Source organism: Pteropus medius, unplaced genomic scaffold, assembly GCF_902729225.1.
Source record: "Pteropus medius unplaced genomic scaffold, Ma_sr-lr_union100, whole genome shotgun sequence".
In the NCBI taxonomy this organism is placed as follows: Eukaryota; Metazoa; Chordata; class Mammalia; order Chiroptera; family Pteropodidae; genus Pteropus; species Pteropus medius.
This window is the reverse complement of record NW_024354875.1, coordinates 27,616,049-27,636,837: the sequence shown is the minus strand read 5'-3', so window position 1 is coordinate 27,636,837 and position 20,789 is coordinate 27,616,049. Positions and strand designations below refer to the sequence as shown.

At 35.4% G+C, this 20,789-nt stretch overlaps 1 protein-coding gene across 5 annotated transcripts in view; it reads right to left on the bottom strand.

The window, feature by feature from the left end:
* Positions 1 to 20,789, bottom strand: part of CSRNP3 (cysteine and serine rich nuclear protein 3) — a 162,921-nt gene that overhangs the window by 19,434 nt on the left and 122,698 nt on the right. For all 5 annotated transcript variants that reach the window (XM_039855331.1, XM_039855332.1, XM_039855333.1 and 2 more), the window contains one exon: positions 2,951 to 3,210. In XM_039855331.1, the coding sequence (XP_039711265.1) occupies positions 2,951 to 3,210 (260 nt within the window). The remainder of the gene's footprint in view (positions 1 to 2,950; positions 3,211 to 20,789) is intronic.

Sequence of the window (20,789 nt, the reverse complement as noted above, 5' to 3'; positions counted from 1 at the left end):
TCTGCTTTCCTGTTTGGACCTTCCTGCTGCCCCAGTGAAAATAATAAATCAATTTAGCTACATTTGTTTTAGTACTCCAAGGTATTTTCATTTCAAAACAAATGTTATATTAAAAGTAAAATTTAAAGTATCAGAGCGAAATTCTTGGATTGCTAATTTTAGATTTTGGATAGCTAAATCTTAGACCAGTATAGTCAATGATATTTTAAAACATAAATGTTAATGTTCTGGAGGAATTAGAATGAAAATATATAATATTTTCCTCCATTAATTCTCCTCAGATTTATTGTTGTTGTTGTTTAGCAAACTGGTCCACATTGCTGTGATCTTTTATTAGGTTCATGTGGCATGTGTTTCTCAGTTTCTGAATACTTTTAGTATACTGAGGCTAAGGTCAAATCATCTGAGAATCCCATTATCTTTTTTGCTTGGTTTCATTAGGAAGGAGCAATGATATCTAAACGACTTTTGTTTACATTTTCACCAAAAGGGAAAGATGCATGTTTTCACTTATCAATGACAAACCAAGACATGACATCCACGTGGATGATTGCTTCTTCAACTTCCAACACTAAGCACAATGAAAAAAAATATTAATTAATAATAGAATACTCTTTTTGCTTCTTTTCTTCTTCAACTTGCTTTGTTTTTTTTTTTTTTTTTTTTAAAGCATAGAAGTAGCTGAATACAAATTATAGTATCAGAATATATCACTGCCTGGCATGGAGTAAGGTTCCTGTAGGTATGTGGCTCCCCATAACATTTTTCACATACACAACGTGACTCAAAGTTCACCACAATAAATCTTTGGGTTTTCAGAAAGAATTACAGTTCCCCAGCTGTTAAAACCACTGCACAGAGTACTAAACCTCAGAAAGGGAGGACTCCCTATAGGTACACAGATTGTCTTTCCCAATGCCTATAGGGGATAATCAATTAATTTTAGAATAGGAAGTAACAAGATAATATAACCAGTGTTCTGTTGAGTGAGCCAGATATTTAACATCTTTGTGCTTCTTTTTCTTTAGTTGGTCTCATAATTTATCTATCCCACTGGGTCTTTGTTAGGATTAAATTAAATAATGTTTATAAAATGCCTGGCAAATAAAAATCACTTAATGAATGGCAGCCATTACTACTGTTCTGCCAACATTTGAATTTGAAGAATGACTTCACTCTTTAGGTAGGGGATAGAGTCTGTTTGCAATGGGTTAGAAAGGCAGAGGGTAGATTTCAGAAGCAAACCTGAGAATTATTATTAAATTAAGCTACATGCAAAGCAATCACGAAAAACAACAATAATAATGGATTGTTACCAAGAAATCTTAAGGGACTTTCAATGAAATCTGTCAAAAATACCACTAAAGGAAATATGAGACATGCTCTAGGCTTGATTGTATCCAGCTTAATTTAAGTGACTGCCTCTTGTGCAATTGGGAACAAGGCACATAAATTGCAAAATACATCAAAACAAGGTGTTTTGAAACACACAGCACACCTCTGCCAACTGACTTTATACTGGAAACTAAAGGTGCAGTTAACAAAGGTATGCTGATGGTGCTTCAGCTGCTTAACGAGTGACTTTTTATGTTAAGTACTCTGGATTACCTGGAAAGATTTCTTTTGTTGCTAATGGATAATAATGGGAGAGCATTTCCTATATATATTGTTAGGTTGAGGGAGCAATGCAAGTATAGAGCATGTCTGGTCAATGAAAGATTACAAAACTATGTTTCTCTCCACTTAATCCCTAACGTGGCAGAATACTAGCTATCTCTACCTGGACAACTCCCTGACATCTCTTTAAAAACGCAAAAGTCTCTGAAAATCAATAACGATCTCAGTTATCTACCTCTCCCTTCCTCCCCCCAAAACTGCTACTCTTTCTGGATTACTTGTTATATTCTTGTCATAGAAAAAGGTACTATCTATCATCCACCCGTTGAGTTTTGCAAGGCAGAAATTTAGGAGTCATTTTTGATAGTCTCCCTTCTTTTCCTTCCAAATTTAACCCATCATCAAAGACTATTGATTTTACTGCCAGAATTTCTCCCTCTGTCCATCTCTTTTCATCTCCCCTACCATCAATCAATTCTAAATTCACCATCATCTTTCTCCTAGACTATTGCAACATCTTAACTGCTCTGACTCCATATGCCCCCTCAATATGGCTGCCTCTACCCCAAAACCATTCTCACATCACCAGATGAACCAGATCATATTATCCTAACACCCCAACCCCATGCTTAAAGCTGCTGAATGACTTCTGAAGGCCTTAGGATGAAGAGGAAAACAAAATGCCTTAACACAATCTACAAATCCCTCCTTCATCTAACTCAACTCTTTTTGACTCTGCACCAGCCACACAAGCCTTTGTGTGCTCACCATACTTCCTCCTGCCACAAAGTAGCTTCTGCTCTTTCTGTTGCCTAAACCAATCTTGCCAACCCTTTTCGCCTAGTTATCTGTTTAGATTTCAGTTCAATTGTCACTTCCTTGAAGAAACCTTCCCTGACCTTCAAACCACATTAATTCCCTGTTATACACTTTCATAGTACCTTGCAATCCTTCTTTACAGGACATAATGAAGCTGTGATTTTATTTTGTCTGCATGATTAATATTATTCTTTCCTATTAATATGTAAGGTCCAGGAAAGAAGGGACTATATCAATTTTTGATACCAGCTAGCCCCAGCCCAAGCACAGGGGCTATGACTTAGCACTACTCAAAAATATACAGTTATAGAATGCACGAATAAACAATGTCAGGTAAGTCATCCACATTGCTTTTAGTACAGAGCCTATACTGTTTTAACAAAAGCACCAGCAGGCAGGTTTTTGTGCAAAAGGCCCACTGTGGTCTGTGAATATAAATATGAAAATGATTAACTTAACCAAACCGAGGAAAGAACACAGAGTTTGCAAAAAGTGAGTTTCTAATGTTGTTTACCTTTAGTTTTAAAGAGTTCAATTTTTCCTCCCTGAGGTGTTCTCTCAACATCTCCCGATGAAGCCTCTCCTGCTCTCTCGCAAATTCGCCAAGCGTGTACTGGCGCACGCTGTTATGGCGGCTGGACATGCCCAGGGTGCTGCCCCCTTGACTGGGCACGCTCGTGAAGCCTTGCCTCCTGGTGAAGTAGTACACGGTGACACAGCTAAAATGCACATTCTTAGTCCTCAGTCGCTTCTCTCTTTTGAGAATGGAGGAAGCTGAAAGAGAAAGAAACAATTCAGTGAACACCTAGGGCAGCAGTTTTCAGATGAGATGAAGAATTAGAAACTGCCACTTGATGATCAACCCTTTCTTGGCTGCAAGACAATAAGTTGGAACAGATGTATATTTCCTTTTAAAAAAATGTTTCTAGCTGTGGTATTGTAGACTTTCAAGTCCTTCTATAACTGTAGTCTAAACAAACTTTCAAGAAAGTTGCCAAAAGGCTATGAATCAGTGGCAGAATGTAATTTCTCATTTCCCCCAACCTCTTAAGTTTTGGTTTTATGGTTTTTACATGAGTTGCATAATACTATAATCAGAAAAGACATATATTACCGACCTTCACACTTTGGATCTTATTTTGATATGGAGGGTGCTTGGCATAAAAAAGTATCTATTTAAAAATTTTAGAGAATTTCAAAAGCAACAAAAATTCAAGGAAAAAAGCTTACTAGCACTATTTAGATATTTTTACAATCAAAATCTAACAAGGCTTTTCCTCCCTGAGATTGATAAAAATTCCACTAAACAGCATTTCAGACAGTGGGATTTTAATCCAAGTACACATTGGGACAATTGAAAATGTCATTCGATCTTTTATTATCAGTCACAGGGATATCAAGATGCACAGAGCACCATGGAGGGTTGAGATACACACTGTGGTTGACAGAAAGAGAGCCACACATTATAACCATGACCTTTTGGAGTTGGAAAACATACTAGGCATCATCTAGCCCAGTGCTTTTATTTTATAGTGAAGTAACCCAGGCTTGCAGAATTTGAGTAATTTTTTTCAATGTAGATAATTAGTGTCAAACCTAAACTTAAATGTAAAAGCTCCCAATCTGATGCCATATTCTATGACGCTTCTCCACTGGGTAAGGAAAGGTACAATGAATTGAGGAGAAAGATTTAGAATCATGATGTTATGTGCTGAATTGTATCTCCCCACCCCCAAAATATGTTGGAGTCTTAACCCTCAACACCTCAGAATGTAACCTTATTAGGGAACAGAGTCTTTACAGAGGTGATCAAGGTAAGGTGAGGTCATTAGGGTGGGTCTTAATCCAATGACTAGTGTTCACATATAAAAGGAACATTTGGACAGAGACATGCACAAAGGGATGATGTAAACAGACATCGTCACTGTGCTCATGTGAAGATGGACAGAGATGAGGATTATGCTGCCAAAGACAAAGAATGTTTGGAACTACCAGAAATTGGAAAAAGTCCTTCCTCTATAACTTTCAGAGGGAGCATGGACCTGCCAACACCTGGACTTTGATCTTCTAGCTTCCAGAACTGTGAGACAAGAAATTTCTGTTGTTTTAGGCCACTAATATGGTGGCATTTTGTTAGAGCAACCCTAGGAAACTAATACACATGCTCAAGTAGAAAAACAGATAGAAAGAGACAATGAATTGAGAAGAAAACCTTGGATAGCAAAAGAATAATATAAGCTAACATTTATGGAGTGCTTCCCAAGTTCTGTATTATGCAAAGAACTTTAATGAATTATCTCATTTTATCCTTACAGCTATTTGTGTTGATACTACCCATGTCTCCATTTTAAGAAAACTGAGCCTCAGTTTCCTCAAAGACTGAATAACATAAGCAAGGTCATATAACCAGTGATGAAGCTGGGATGCATTATTCCAGAGTTCAGGCTTTTAAACATCATGTCATAACAAGAGCAGAAGCCACTCTAAGGGAGGTGAACAAGGCAGAGTTTTGGTGTCATACTAACTCTCATAGATGTCAAATGCTACTGCTTTCAAAGATGATTTTGAAAGCTATATAAGCAATAAAAAAAAAAGTGACTATAATATCATTTTAGATTTATGTAAGAATATTCTGCCAAGGGAGTTCAAGTTCTTTTGTCTCATCCCCCCACCCCACCCTATAAAACATTCAAGCCAAAAACAGACAAGCCACTATTACTAATCTCATTTTATGAATTTATTTATTTAATAAGTAGAAACCAATGGCCTACTATGTGCCAGGCTCTTTCTAAATGATTGGATACATTGATGAGAAAACCAGAAGGTGATCCCTTCCCATGACACCTCCATTTCCAGTGATAAGAAACTCAGACAGAATGAACAGACTCAGAAGATTATAGAGATAGAGAAATATGACATTTGGGCAAGAATTTAGCTTTCCCAACTTCCCCTCCTCCCTACTGTTTTACCTCTCCAGAGGAGATTGCCAGAAAGCAAATGCTTTCAAACGTGTACATAACTTTCCCATTTATTTATGTGTACGTTCACTGCAACATACTTGTACTCCTGGCAGCAGAGACAGTTCTCAACTTTAATTTAAAATCCCCGATCTGCTTCATAACCGTATGTTTAAATCATCTTAAAAAGAGAAGGATTTGTCAAAATGCAAAAGATCAGCACAGAAAGCAAAATTTAATAACTTGCCCAGGAATCTGACAACCTCATTTGTCACTACCTTACAGCAGGCCACGGCTGCTGCTTTTTGGGTGATAACCTTCAACCTTTTCCACTCTCGATATCATAAAAACAATGCCCTTAAGCCAACATATTTCAAGGCCATACATTTACAGATAAGAAAAAAATTTAATGTATTCATTTAAGGTAATTATTATGAACACCTCTGACAATTTTATTACTTATATTTTAGATAATTTATGGTACTCTAGACAAATTTCCTTTTTGAAAATGTATTTAGATCTTGTACCTATATTTTTAGATTATAAGAAGTACACTTCGACCTTCTGGATGAATCTATTGCACTACTGTTTCCTAAAAAGCCAGAATACTCTTTCCCAAAAGGACAGTTTAGAGATGATTTTCTACAGCTTTGAGGAGACAATAGTAGCAGAAAGCAGAAGCTCTTGGCATTGCCAACGTTATCAAATCATGCTAGGATTAGTGCTGCTTTCTATCAGCAAGGGTTTATAACTCAAAACTGTGCTTATGCTTGCTTTAGCATTTGCATATTATAAATAGCACTGTGAGAAGGATGATTGAAAAGCCTACAGAATATATTTAAAAGGCAGACTTTGAAATACTACAAGATCTGCCTTATGAGAGATATTTTAAGTGTGGCTTTCCTGAACTTAAGAGCCACCCACGGCTCTCCTCTGATTGAGTTAGAGCATGAGCCTTTATGGTCTATCTCCTGCCTCCAGGCACCAATTTGACTACCACAAAATGAAGTAATAAAAAAAAAAGTCTGTATTCTTCAAGCTTGGGAAAAATGGACAAATTCACTCAACACATCTGCCTTAGGGAATCTGAAACCTCCCTGATATACCTACCTAGTAATTTGTGCCCTTTGCAGAACAATCGAAACCAACTTTAGTTTTAGAGTTTAGTTCACTTTACTACTGTGAGGTCAAGAGCAAGAAATAAGCAGGAGAAGGAGGTGTCTTTCATTACTGCTTTAAAAAACAATTAGTCTGTTTTCATATGGATACTGAGTTTTTGGTGCCTTACAGCTCCTTTTCTTTTGTCCCATTCAGTTACCACCCTGATACAGAAGTGTCTAAATGCAGTAGTATTATATATACAGCCTAGGACACAGCTCTTGGGAACATCCATTATGGTTACCACATGAGAGCATACTGATGCTACTATAAAATAATCACATATTATGGAGATGATGTTGATTTTTATAAATTAAAGGAATAAACAGCACAGAGTGACTAATATTAGTTGTCTGCAGCAGTAATTCTTCCTAAAAAATGCTTTAGCAATGAACGGAAAATAGAATTGGGAAATTGTCCCATTCACAATGCCGGGGTAAGAATTCAAGTAGATAAAATACAATAATCTGTACCATACATTATATAACAAGTTCATGAAGAGAGTGGATAAAAATGGAAGCCAAAACTAAAAATGGCAGAGTGTGTTTCCAGAACCTTCTAGTCAGTGTTCTGATGAGACAAATATTCTGAGTATTTTGAGCCCACAGAGGAGATGAGTATATCAAGGCATCAGAATTAAATCACATCAGGCTCTAAGAAAATTCAACTGACTTTGTTCCATTTCCACACTCATAAACGAACCTGCTTATATAGATTGGAATACACCTTCAAGTCAACAAGGCTATGTAGTTGACTCATCAATTTTATTTCTTGCTGAAAATAATCAAATTTGTTTCAAATTTATACTTCAGCTATTAGTGAATGAAGTGAGTGCATGTCATGCCATCTGAGATTTCCTTCCTTGCATGCACAGAGACCATCACATAAAATTGAAGATCATACTAGGCCTGTAAAATTGAAGATCAGACTCTGGACCATAGTGCAACCACTCTGGAGCTCATACTAGAGCAAGCAAGTCACCTCAAGGCAGACTTATTCCTTTTTTGTGTCAACAACTATCAGCAAAGCCCTGGTATAGCTGAAAAGGCAGAAAGCAGTAACTAGAGCTATATGTTTTGGTATTAAATTTGGCATGTGAAAGTTGAGGGTTCACAGTCCAGTATGATGTTAAACGAGGAAAATATTAATTTTACCATTTGGGCCTAAAGTCAACAGTACACTTTTTTCTCTCCTATGCCCTATGCTCAAAAGAAAAATATTGGATGATTTGTAAGTCTATATTTTGAGTTTATTTTTAATTTATTTGGGGAAAATTTAGTAGAAGCAAAATGAGATTGCTGAAATTAACTTGTTTATATTGGTAACTCCTGGGCAATTAAAACTCATGTTTTTAAAACATACAAACAAAATTAATCAGGGGCTCTGAAAGTGTGTATATTGCTTCTTACCTTTAGAAGAGCAAATCAAGATCAAATCAAACTTACGAAGTCATGAAACCTAGCCTGCAAACTGAAAGTCCAGTTGCATCAGAAAAAATTTTGTATAGAAATTAGCCTAATAGCTTAGATGTTAAATCGATTTCCAATGGTTAAAGTTATGAAGATTTTTAAAAAGTTCTTAATCAAGTGGCTTCTGCAATTCCCCTTGATCATATCCTCACAGTTTCTCCAGCTTGAAGATTGTCAAGGTTGGCCCTCTAGACTGGGTGGGGTGCTGCCCACATGGTCTCAAATCTTAAGTACAAGTAAGGAATAAAAATGGATCTAGCAACCAAGAAATTATAGGTACCTCTTTTGAAAATAAAGTGTAGTTTGTTACCAAAAGCAATTCTTCCTTGTCCTAATTGTCCCCTTTTATTCCTTTAATTGATATCCTCAAGTTTCCTGAATATATTTGCCCCAGTTGTATCTTTCATTATTTTGCTCAACTAAGGTATTTAGGGCAGTAGTAAGTCATTCTAGTGGGAGAAATCCAAAAGACTGATATTCTTGGGGTCTGGATGAATGAGAGGCAAAATGAAAGTAAAGACTAATTGGGAATATTTTCTTTCCAAACATGAACAAAACCCAAATCACCTAAAGAATATTATATATCCTATTACCTATGGCAAAATCAATGTTACATTATTTTATACTCAGCGTGGTATTTTATTCTCATTTATGAAGCATATAAAACACACCCAAACAAAAGAAACAGACTCTCCCAAATACTGGACACGTAATAGGCAACACTGGGCATAGCCAATATTTTGGAATTAAAGTGCTTTGCATTTCCAAAAAGGTAATCAGAACTGAAGCAGAGTCAGTAAATATAAGAATCTGTCAGAATTCACCAAACAGCAAATCAGGAAGTTTATTTTCTTCTACTACTGCCCTTATTATTAAGAAAGTAGCATTCAAAAACAAAAAAATCAAGGAAAAATAGCTCCCACTTACAGTAATATTCGTGATGTCAAGTCTACATTTGTATTTGGTTCCCTAAAATGTGAGTGACAGCTCTAAATGCTTTTAAAATTGTAGCACATCTCTCTCTCGAGCCCCTAAATGCCACTCTTCCCCATTTCAAATCAACCAGCCAACTTACATACTAGTAAAGCAGCAAAAAGACTAGACCATCTAAAATACAATAAACATACACAAAAACCAGTCATCATTCTGATTTCAATCCTTCTCTAGAGGAGAAATAATTTCATAAGCCATAGATAAGACTAGGCAGTTTAACCGTTTAGTTGTATTTTCTATTCTAATATTAAGTTGAAAATATTCACAATGAATTGCCCTCAAGACTAATAATATCTTTCATACTCTGCAGCTTCTGAGTGAAATAATTTAAGATAAAACCCTTTTGTTTAAGTCACTAGTTTATAAAAATAAAACCAAAAATAAAAACCTCTCATATAGGACTACGTGAAATAATAAGAATTCTATCAAGATATGTACAAAAACTGCATATGCCTTTAAACAAAAAATATTAGTAAGACTAGAAATAATATAAAAAGATGACCCTTCAGGCTGGATGACTAAACCTTTGTTTTGGATCATAAACATGCATGTCACGTCGTCATCCAGTCTGTCGGCTACATCCACACAAGCAAGCAAGAGATCTGCATGGAGGAAACCAGCTCTCTCTTGAGTCTCTCCAGACAGCAACAACCCAGGCTGCTCAGCACACTGAAAGCTGAATTTGACATTCGAGGGGGTGGTTTAACAGCACAATCATCTATCTTCAATTCTCAGTTTGGGAAAAAGTAAGGTTTACCATCCAGAATTTTGATGTACATTCAAAAAGATGCATATAAAAATTAAATGTAAACTTCTTTAACTTTCCAATTTTGATGCCATAAATAATTAAAATGACTAACTCACAAAGAGCAATCATTTTCCAGAACTAGCTATTTTTCACCCATACATTTCTATTTAATAACGATGTCCCCTGCACTTTCTCTCTAATTTTTGTGAGTAATCTTTAAAAAAAGAGAGTGGAGGAGGTCATGTTGTTTTCATACTTGTTAAGACACAGGGATAAATACTATATTTTAAAATTTTAAATTGAAATTAAAAAATTGAAAAAGCAAATATTAAAAAAATGTTCTTTTATGAATAATCTTAATATATAATTGACTTACCACTGACCCTCCTCCTTCCCAATTTACGTTAAATTGGCTTTCCACTGAAAATATGATAGGACTGTAGAATGCCCTAGCCATCAACATAAAATGCAATTAACATTAGAGATGGTGAATTGTTAAAGTCAAACAAATTTAGATTAAATTATAGATTAAAATAGTATCACTGAGTGACCTACTGATTTTCATTCTAATTTTCCTGTTTCATCAATTCATCCATCAAATTTATAGTATTAGGCATCATGAATTTTGGTGTTCCAATTATATGTTTGACATGCTTCTGTTTCGGTTTTGTCTTTACATGATATATCACACTTAAATAAAGTTTACACATTAAGCAAAATATTTGAAACACCATATAATATTAAAGTATTTTGCTAAATCCAGGCCCTGTATTCTGCTCAGTTCTGTCCAGAGCAGACTGAAAGTCGGAATTTTTTTTTTCTTGTTCCATATACTTAGCTAGACATCTGACATATTACTGTTATGAAGCAGTTTACAAAATTTTGATCAATATTAGCAGATCTTTTTTTTCTTTTCATACTATGCACATTTCTTTAGGTAACAAAAGATTCCAAGAAATTTTTAAGATTTCTACAGAGTCAATGTTAACATTTACATATGGAACACACATTATTGAGGTATTTAATTGTCTTTTCGTTTTTAAAAATGTTTCTTTATTGTAAACATATCATAGTACTAATGAATTAGAGAAAATATTATCCTGTCTTGATATTGGGAAAATGATAAATTGTTAAATAATGTAATCAATCTGAATTCTAATACTTGCTAAGATCTATTATACAGATTACATTAATGAGGACCTGCATATCTCAGTTCCTCCACTAATATTTTCAGAATTATGTTTATCTACCTCACAGGGATATTATCCGAAATAATTACCTTTGTAAAATGCCTTAAGAATCACAGATGGAAAGCATTACGTATGCAGAGTACTATCTTGGTGATGCTGTTAAATCAAATAAAAAGCATGCTCCTTTATTTTCAGTGAGAAAATAAGTACCACCTACTTCCCAGCTTGTTTCCTTAATCTCTCATATGTGCAATTAAACCTTAAAACATCATGCTTAAGAAATATATTTCGGTGCTACTAAAGTAACAGTTATTTTCAAAATATATAAACCTATACTCTCATTTTATTAAATCTCAACATGGATATCATCTTAAGACCATACTGTTTGTTACTGGGGAAAAAAAAAAGTAGTCATTACTAAACATAAATAATCGCAGTTCTGGCACAAGTCCAAGGTGTAAGCACTTTCCTCTGCTGTCTCAGCAATTCTCCTGATGTCAAAGACACATTAAAATAAATGGGCACCATATGGCTCCGCAGCAGAATACCCGCGCTCTTACAACCAAGAGGGCAATGCAATTCATTACCACCATCGGAGAAATATTTTGGGGACATGGAATATCTCAATGCAAAATAAAGCTGCATGAGGCAGGCCATTTGATTAAAATTCTCATACAATGACAGAAGGAGACATTTGCTATTCTTCGGCTCTACTAACCTGTTCTACTGCTTTTTACATTTTCTCGATACCACCATGAGCCTCTCCTGTAAGAAGGATTAAACAGCACTTGCCACCTGCTCAATGACTTTACTACACAGTATTTCATCTGGTGCAACAATATAGTCCCATAAAGCCTGATATATCATAATAATCCAGGTCGGAACATCACTTAACAATATCAACAAACAGTACAAAATCTTCAACAGCAGCAATGAAACTCTTTTCAGATCAAGTCATTCTGGAGAGCAACACTAGGTCAAAGATTATACACTTGAACTTTGAACTTTGCCAGGAAGGATGAAATCTGGAAGCTTAATATCTCTTTTTATCCTTAAGCTTAAAATACCTTTACTATATTTATTCCCCCCAAAATCTAAATCATTGAAAAATGTAAATGGAAGAAATGAATCAATGCTATATCACTGGCTCCATGTCAGAATTTCTAAAGTACGAGAAAAGAAAAAAAGATCCAGGGCTGCAGAGTTGGGATTAAAGCAGAGGTTGGGAAGGTAGCCGGGAGAGAGGCAGCTGGGGTTACTGAGGTACCTTCTGTTTCCTGGCTGTCAGTGAGTGATCTGGAAGGGTTGTAAATCAAAACCCAAAAGACAAACTTTTATCTATGACTTTTCTATAAAAAATATCTATTTTGGGGGGTTGAGCATATGCTTAGTTTTCATAATATCCCTCATTGTCTGTTTTAACGCTTTTTAAAACCATGAATGTCTAGTATAGAATTAAATACAATGTCTAGTATAGAATTATCATCCAATAGCTACTGGAAAATAAAAATGAGACTCAGCTTAAATGTCAACTCCAGGAAGGCTTTCATAGAACCTTAGGATAAGGTGACTGCTCTATCTACACCTTTCCAGAGCACCCCAGCCTTGGTATCGACAAAATGAGTACATGCCTCTCCCCCACTAGGATTCGATTAAGACCTAGAAGATGAGGACTGCATCTTACTCCCTGGGGAGCCCTCAGTATATAGCATACTGCTGGGCACCTACAACTCATTTGATAAGTGTTTGGTCAGCTAAATTACACAAATGGATATGTGAACTCTGGGCTAAATAAATAAACATTTACATTTCCTAAATATATTTCCCTTCATTTTAAACAATAAGATGACAGCTTTCTCCTGAGGCCTCATAGTCAACACGTCTTCCTTCTTCTAGATACTTTATTTTCCTGGGGTACTTTTCAATTAAAATAAATGTTTCGAAGAGAGGACACATCACCCTCATGGCTAGAGGGTACACCTAACTTTTGTATTACAAACTATTTGAAATATGCTGTATTTTATATATCAGAAGATCTAGCATAACAAATCAACTCTGGCATCATAATAAACCTTTAAACAATTCATCAATAATAAACTTGTAAACCCATTTTTAAAAACCAAATAGCTGGTCAGGGGAACAGTTACCTGAATACTATAAAATGATTTTGAAAGAGAAATCCTGCTGATAAAACATCACTAATTGGTATTGACTGCCAGCAAAAAATATGACTGAAATTCTTGCCTTTAGCAGTCCATTAATGATAGATCTACAATGTTCTGTTTTTGTCATCTTTGCCTTAGAGCAATGGATGTCCTATAAAAATAAAATCATATTCTATAAGATTTATTAACTTCCTATGAAATATTATACAGGCATGTCCTACAACAGATAATTTTTCTCTTTTTGGTGCTGAGACATAATAAAAAGATCTAGTTGATGAGATCCTGAGACAAGGTGCAGAAATAAGGGAGATTTTAAATATTTATTGAAATATGAAAGCAGGCAGAACAGAACTAAAACTATATGGGCTAGAATATAAATTGAATGTCATGTCTGGGGCTCATTTTATCCTAAAGTTAAACATTTGTCCTGTTGTTTCACGGATAAGAGCAAAAGACATGAGAATCATGGGTCAGAACAAACAACATTATTATTCACAGCATATCAAGCATCATGAACATCACGTGCTTGTTGGTATTCTTTGTCCTCCAAAATTCTACAGGGGCAATGTGGAAGAGCCAAATAGATACTATACACCACAGAAGGTTTTCACTATACCAAAGGCACGATGATCATGGAAAACACTTTTTCCGTGATCAGTAAGCAAGCTTGTTTTTTGTCCCAGAAGGTGACATTACATCATCCCTTAAGACTGCTTGCTATAAACACTGAGAACTGGCACAGGTAAAGAGGGGTCATGTCAGTGCATTCTTGGTGTCCTCAGAAAGACATGTAGGAATGCAAAAACCCACGGAGGAGTGTCTCAACAGAATTTTTATTTATTTTGTTCATTCATGTATTCCAGGAACCTGGAATAGTATCTTTCATACAGTAGATATTCAATATATAGTCGTTTAATAAATGAGTGGGATTTATTGATAGGTTTCTATTCTTATTAAACACTATCATGCTTGTAAAATGATAATCTCACAAGCATGTATGTCATAACTATCACTTAGTATGTGAAAGCAATATTCAAAAAACACATATAAAGAAAAAAATCTTTTCCTACAGTATATGAACTAAAAAGTTTCCTAAACTACACTTAATGAGGCATTTATATTATCATAAGATATAGCATTTTTCCTTTAGGTCTCTTCACTGTTCACAGGTACTTTTCTTTGCAAACATGTTGCCCAAGGAGAAAATAAGCCCGAAGATCTTTGGAATGATTTTAGCAGCTCCAAGGAGTGGTCCAGCTATAGCTCTCCTATCATATCTGTGGGGCACGTAGGGTGGCCCCTGGATGCATAGAAACAGTTGCAAAGGATCTATGTTTGCCCTTTGATATGTTACTCTTATGACATATGGATTATTTATTACAAGAAATATTTTTTTCCAAAGCCAAAATAACCCCAGTTTTGGACCTTGTAAGGGAGAAGAGTTTCTTTTCCTTCTACATTTAAGCAGTTTATATTCCTTGGAATAGAAGAGAAAAAAAATAATAAGCAGAATGATGACTATACCTTATTTTGTAAAAACAGGATTCGATCTCTTCCATCTTTAAGAACATCACTTCTCAATAATTTCTACGTTTCTTTTATCATCTGGAGCAAATTCAGATTCCAGACTTTGGCTCACATTGGTCTCCATTAACCAGTTTCTCTGACCTCCCTCTCATGTACACACAGTCTTCAGTGTCTCCAAATCTGATTTGTAAGTGACTTACACAAACAAAATATTCATCTCTGACCCCTGCCAGAGACCAATTTACTCACCAAAGAGGCTCTTGGGCATTAGAGTTGGAAATAGGAAAAAAGTGAGAATTAAAATCAATGTAAGGTAGACTCTGCCTTGGACCCCACCCAGACTTCTGGCCTTTGATAAAGGATTCAGTAGGGATAACCCAAAATGTTTTTTGAGTATGTGAATCATATTGGGAGAGTAAAGGGACTATTATTGTTCCCAGATGGTAATGGATATAATTACTTTCCTTCAACAGAAGAAGTTACCTTTTTCTTTAGTAAGTCATTGGACTTGAAAAGACTGGAGGAGGCCACAGGTACCCTTGAGCAAAGAACTCTTTATGGAGGAGAGGTACAATGATCCAGGGTACCTAGGGCATTTCAGGGGTACTGGGAAAAGATAAACTAGACCTTGGTGAACCATTGCTGTGGTCTAGTTTAAAAGTGCATGCAATCTATTACTAGAGCAATACATTTCCATAATTTATACATAAAATAAGGATATTGGCATGCATGCCAATTTAATGATAGAGGTGTGTAACCACAAAAATTTGGAAAACTATTAGTACACAAGAAGTGAAAACTGCGTAAGAGACAAACTTGGATAATTTTAAAGTACTGCTCTTATTAATGAAGTTTTATTTGTAAGTTCACTATGTGCCACAGACCTTTCTTAGTGCTTTATAGGCATTAATTTAGTAAATCCTCACATCAATACAATCATGGTTTGAATAGGTAGAACACCTCACAGCTGGTAGCAGAGCAGCCCGATTTGAATGCAGAATGTCAGTACGCAGCTCAAGCCGTTAATCTTGACAGTGTACCGCCTCCCTTCCTTAGTTCCGGAATGGGCTAATACTCTTTCTTCTTCCTTCTTATATTCCATGAGAACCTGCTCCCAGGACACAGACAAAATCTAGAATTATGGCAATAACTATGTAGCTGCATTATTAAAATAGAAATAGAGAAAGAAAGTTGTCTGTGTCTTTGAAGCAGTTAGAAGCATCTTAAGAAGTAAACCATTGTAAGCTTTTGCTGTTTTATTACCAGATCACTAGTGGCCTGGAGCTATAAACCCTAATGACACAGGCTTTGGAATCAGACGCAACCACTAGGTTCATTGCCACCTTATGTCAATTACTTAATCACTGTTTCTTTATATGCAATCTCCTAGGGTCATTGTGACTAAATAGAGGTTATAAACGTGAACTCTGAAGCCAAAGACCTTAGTTCAAATCCTAGGTCTGCCATTTTCTTACTGTGTGACCTTGGACAGGTTATTTTCTCTATGCATCATGCACAGAGTATGGTTTTAATAATAATACCTACTGCACAGTGTTGTTACAAGGATTAAATAAATTAGTATTTGTAAAGTGTTAAACAATGCTTGGCACATAGTAAGTGCTATATAAGTGTTAAGTAAAAATAAAGAAATCAATAAATCATTTATATAATTCGAATTCACAAAAATCATTTATATAAAGCAGTAGAGTATTTGAAATAGAGCAATCAATAGGTGTTAACTGTTTATTAGCAGTGACTAGCCCCATCTGACAAGAGTTTTAAAATTAAAATGCTTTATTCTATACTTTAAATGTACAATATTCTGGACTTAAATACTTTTTTTGTTCTTGCATTTGCTTTTGGTACATTTTGAGTATCTGACATATAATTGACATACATTGGGAATTATGTAAAGTCCTAGGGTTATAACTATGAATAGAAAACAATATGTAGCTCTAAGAGACATTTAATCTAAGGAGGATATTTTAACTTTGATTTTGTGGAGGAAAAAAGAGAGAATCAGGGTGGTTCTCAGCCAAGGTCATGAGATGATAAATGAGATTCACATTCACCTCTGTTTGGCTTCATGTTGGTGGCCTTTCCATTTCCTGTCTGCTATTTCTATTCAGGTGTCAGCATATCGGCTTCGTCATTCTTATTTTGCTCTTTCCTTATTGTTGATATGACAAACCCTATATATATTTCAAAATTACAGGTTTTACTTGTTCCATTTAGAATGAATTGATTTATATTTATCTGCCATTCACTTCTTTACTCACCCATATTTATCAGCATTCACCTATACCCAGATCACTAAGATATGAAGATACAGTCAGTACTCATTATTCATGTATGCTGTGTTTGTGAATTCTCCTACTCACTAAAACTTATTGGTAACCCCCAAATCAATACTTGTGGTACTTTCACAATCATTCACAGATACGCACAGAGTGGTAAAAATTTTGAGTTGCCACACGCTCCCAGCTGAGACTGAGCAAGATGAATGTCTGCCTTCTTGTTTTAGCTCTTCCAGTTAAACAAGCATCCTTAGCGTGCTATGGTTAGTGCCACATTACTTGCACTTTTGTGCTTTTTGTTGGTGATTTTGCTATTTAAAATGGCCCCAAAGTGTAGTGCTGAAGTGCTGGTTAGTGTTGACAAGCACAAGAAAGCTGTGATGTGTCTCATGGAGAAAATCCATGTGTTCGATGAGCTTTGTTCAGGCCTGAGTTACAGTGCTGTAGGCAGTAAGTTTACTGTTAATCAATCAACAATATGTTTTAAATAAGGTGTTTTCAAATAGAAACACACTACATAAGATATGTATTGTTCGGTGGATGAAAATGTTATGACCAGAATCTCCCAGAAATCTAACCTTGTATTTCTCTTAGGAACAATAGTTCAGTATTTGCTAACTTAGTGTTCACTGGGAGTTTATGGAAAATAACTACTATCAATGAGAACTTGCTGTACTTTTTTTGTGTTCATGGAACATTTTTAAAAATAATTGATGAGCAAAGTTCATAAATAGAAAGCTGACAAACATAATAGTCAAATGTTTAAAGTCTGTATAGCATTCAACCTCACTAATAATCAAAGAAATAAAAAATCAAAACAGCAAAGTATAATTTTCTTGCATCTAATTAGCAAATAACACAAAATTTATAATAATCTTAAATTGTGACAACAGTACAAAGAGATGAGTACTTTTCTATACTTCTAATTGGTATATAAATTATAACATTTTCAGAAAGCAATTTCTTAATGTATACAAAGAACCTTAAAAAAAACTCCTTTTTTGAATAAAAATAATTTTGAATCAGGAGTCAACTTTAAAGATATAATAAAAAGTTTGGAAAATTATTTATACCCAAACATGTTCATCATTAAGTAATGCTAACAGTGACAAATTAAAAACTACCTGAATGCTCGATACTGTAAAAATGGTTGAGCAAAATGAGGCTCTATCCGTATGAGGGGTTATTTTTGTAGCCCATAAAATTAATAAGATTTTGTAGATGTTTTAACAGTACTAGAAAATGCATTATACAGTGTTCAGTGAAAAAATAGAACAGATTAGGAAAGAAATGTTTAATGATATGTAGCAACTATATAATAATACATACAAAAACACTGGGACAAAAACCACAATGTTAATGTTGGTTGTCTTGGTGGTGATAGCATCACAGTTAAAACAAAACAAAACAAAACAAAACAAAACAAAACCTTTTTTCTTTACACTGGTTTGAACTTTACAACTTTTGTGCAGTGAACATCATAAAAAGTAGAAAACTTAGGAAAATTATAAATTCTCTGTTTTGTACTTTAAGAAACACTTCTATAGTTTGCTGAACATAAGACAATAAAAATGTTTAATACATTCATGAAGTCGCATTACTATAAATGAGTCATCCTATTCCCCAGCACTTATGACCATGTGCTTCATATTTCCAAAATTCTCTTAAATATAAGCACAAGTACTTATTCGCAGAATTTCATAAAGTATGTTTAAGAGCACAAACCGTTCCATAATGGCTATGAATGTGTCATTCCTTGCTGGTCCCATCACAATCAGCTATAAATACTAATCCCACCTAATTCTAAGCCAATAAGAATGAGTTTGGAAATATATTAATAGCACCATCTGTATTTGCATGCCAGGTATATAATTAGTCTGTTCTTCTCAGGGCAGACTCAAATCCACTGGATAGTAGCATTTCTGCCAAATCTCCACATAAAGATCCAGACAGTTCGAAGCAGCCTCATTCTCAGTTCCAGATTTGATTCCACTTCTCTGTTAGAATTTAAGCTTTGCTAGCAGAGCCCTAGTCTTGTTTAGTTCTTTCATCCCACTCAGGACTTGGTCTTGGTTCCTTTAATTGCAAGCTATTTTATGAGTTCCTGCTATAGCCTTGTTTAATTAACCTAGAATCATAGCTCTATGACCTGCCTATTTGATCCAGCAATATTTTCTGTCACACTTCTTTCCACTACACCAGACATTTTAGCTAAAAACAAAACAAAACGAAAACAAAAAACTGACCTAGATCAAAACGGAGTAGGCCGCGTATTATGAATAGGACTGCCGGTCGTCATACACTGGGGTCAGGCCTGCTTCTCAGTGATGGCCCTCCGTCTCAGTCTGCCAGTCAAAAACCAAATCTCTATGTGCTCTGCTCCAGCACTGGTAAAAACCCAAAGAATTTAAATGCTTGAAACTCTAGTTATTTAAAAAATATAAAAATGTAGCAGCATTAACACAATGGAATTTGGGAATGGGTGGGAAAATCTCCATAGAGTCTAAGTTTTGCTAGAATTTAAATACACATGTGACTTACATATACAAATATCATATGTGTATGTTTTTACAGTCACCTGCCCATTCATGATAAATATGGTATGTGGTTGATTTGTTAATTTGGTTCTAGTGAAGCCAAGAACATACATGGTAATAGTGATCGATCACCTGTTCTGTCTTGCATATCAGTGCTATTAGATATGAGAACTAAATGGGAGAGAGGGATTTGAATAATACAAATACATCGTTACTGGGAAAGCACCTCAAGACACGTCTTACTGTTGGAGATGGAACAGTTATCCTCACTCTCAAATCCCTAAAAACATACAGATCACCTTTCCTATGTTATTCAATCCTTCAAAGAGTTCCTCACCTATATACTCCCAATTTATCCATTCATTCACACATCTAGTTACACATGCATGTATTCATACTTTTTCACTGAATAAATATACATTAAGCACCAATAACTCAGGCAATTTCTAAATGGCTTCTGAATAAAACACCAATCTGCTTACATATGAGCTTGTTGCCAGTCACAGATGAAAAGAACAAGAAAGTTTGACCCAATAAAATACATTGTTTCTCTTAATGTTATTAGGAATACTATCAAAACACAATGCCGGGTGTTTACATAGATTCAGGAAACTGGGTTACCACAAAAAGCAGGTTTCTTTACTCTTGGGTCTGCTCTTCCCCATGCTGTGTTCGGACATGAGAATTTAGGAGTAGAAGCTGGTAGGAGTTAAAGAGCTTTACATAACTGAAGGAGGTGACTTATAGCTCTCAGGGGAGTAATTCAGGAGAAAAGGAAAGAATGGGTATGGAGTGAGGAAGAGTAGAAACAGGGAGATGGAGGGAGGTTGCGCATTTTGTTGTGCAATGACTACCTAGGACTCTGAAATAGATTTCCAATTCTACGGAATCATGTCATTCCGGTCTGCGACCCTGGAGAGCTACACTGGAACATGACCACAACATCTAGATGCCTACTGTCATCTAACACAAAATCGACACAAGTCTAGACATAGTCTTACCATTAGGTAAGATACCGTGTGGAGACAAGACAATATTGTCTCATACGTACATGATATAGTAAATAAAATGAGAGATTCAAAATTAGGTATATGTCCTGTGTGTACGAACATTCTATGATGCCATGTTCCTACTTGAGCACAAATTATCCTGTTTCTTTCTCACCCGCTCTTTTTCTTTCTGCCTCCCAAACCACCAACGTCCTTGTCAAAGCAGCTGAATATCTCATAGTAATGTCTCAGACGTGCCTCTGAGAATGAGAGTAAGGGTTTCTGAAGACTTTGAATTTAAACTTTCCATTTAAAATTCCTTC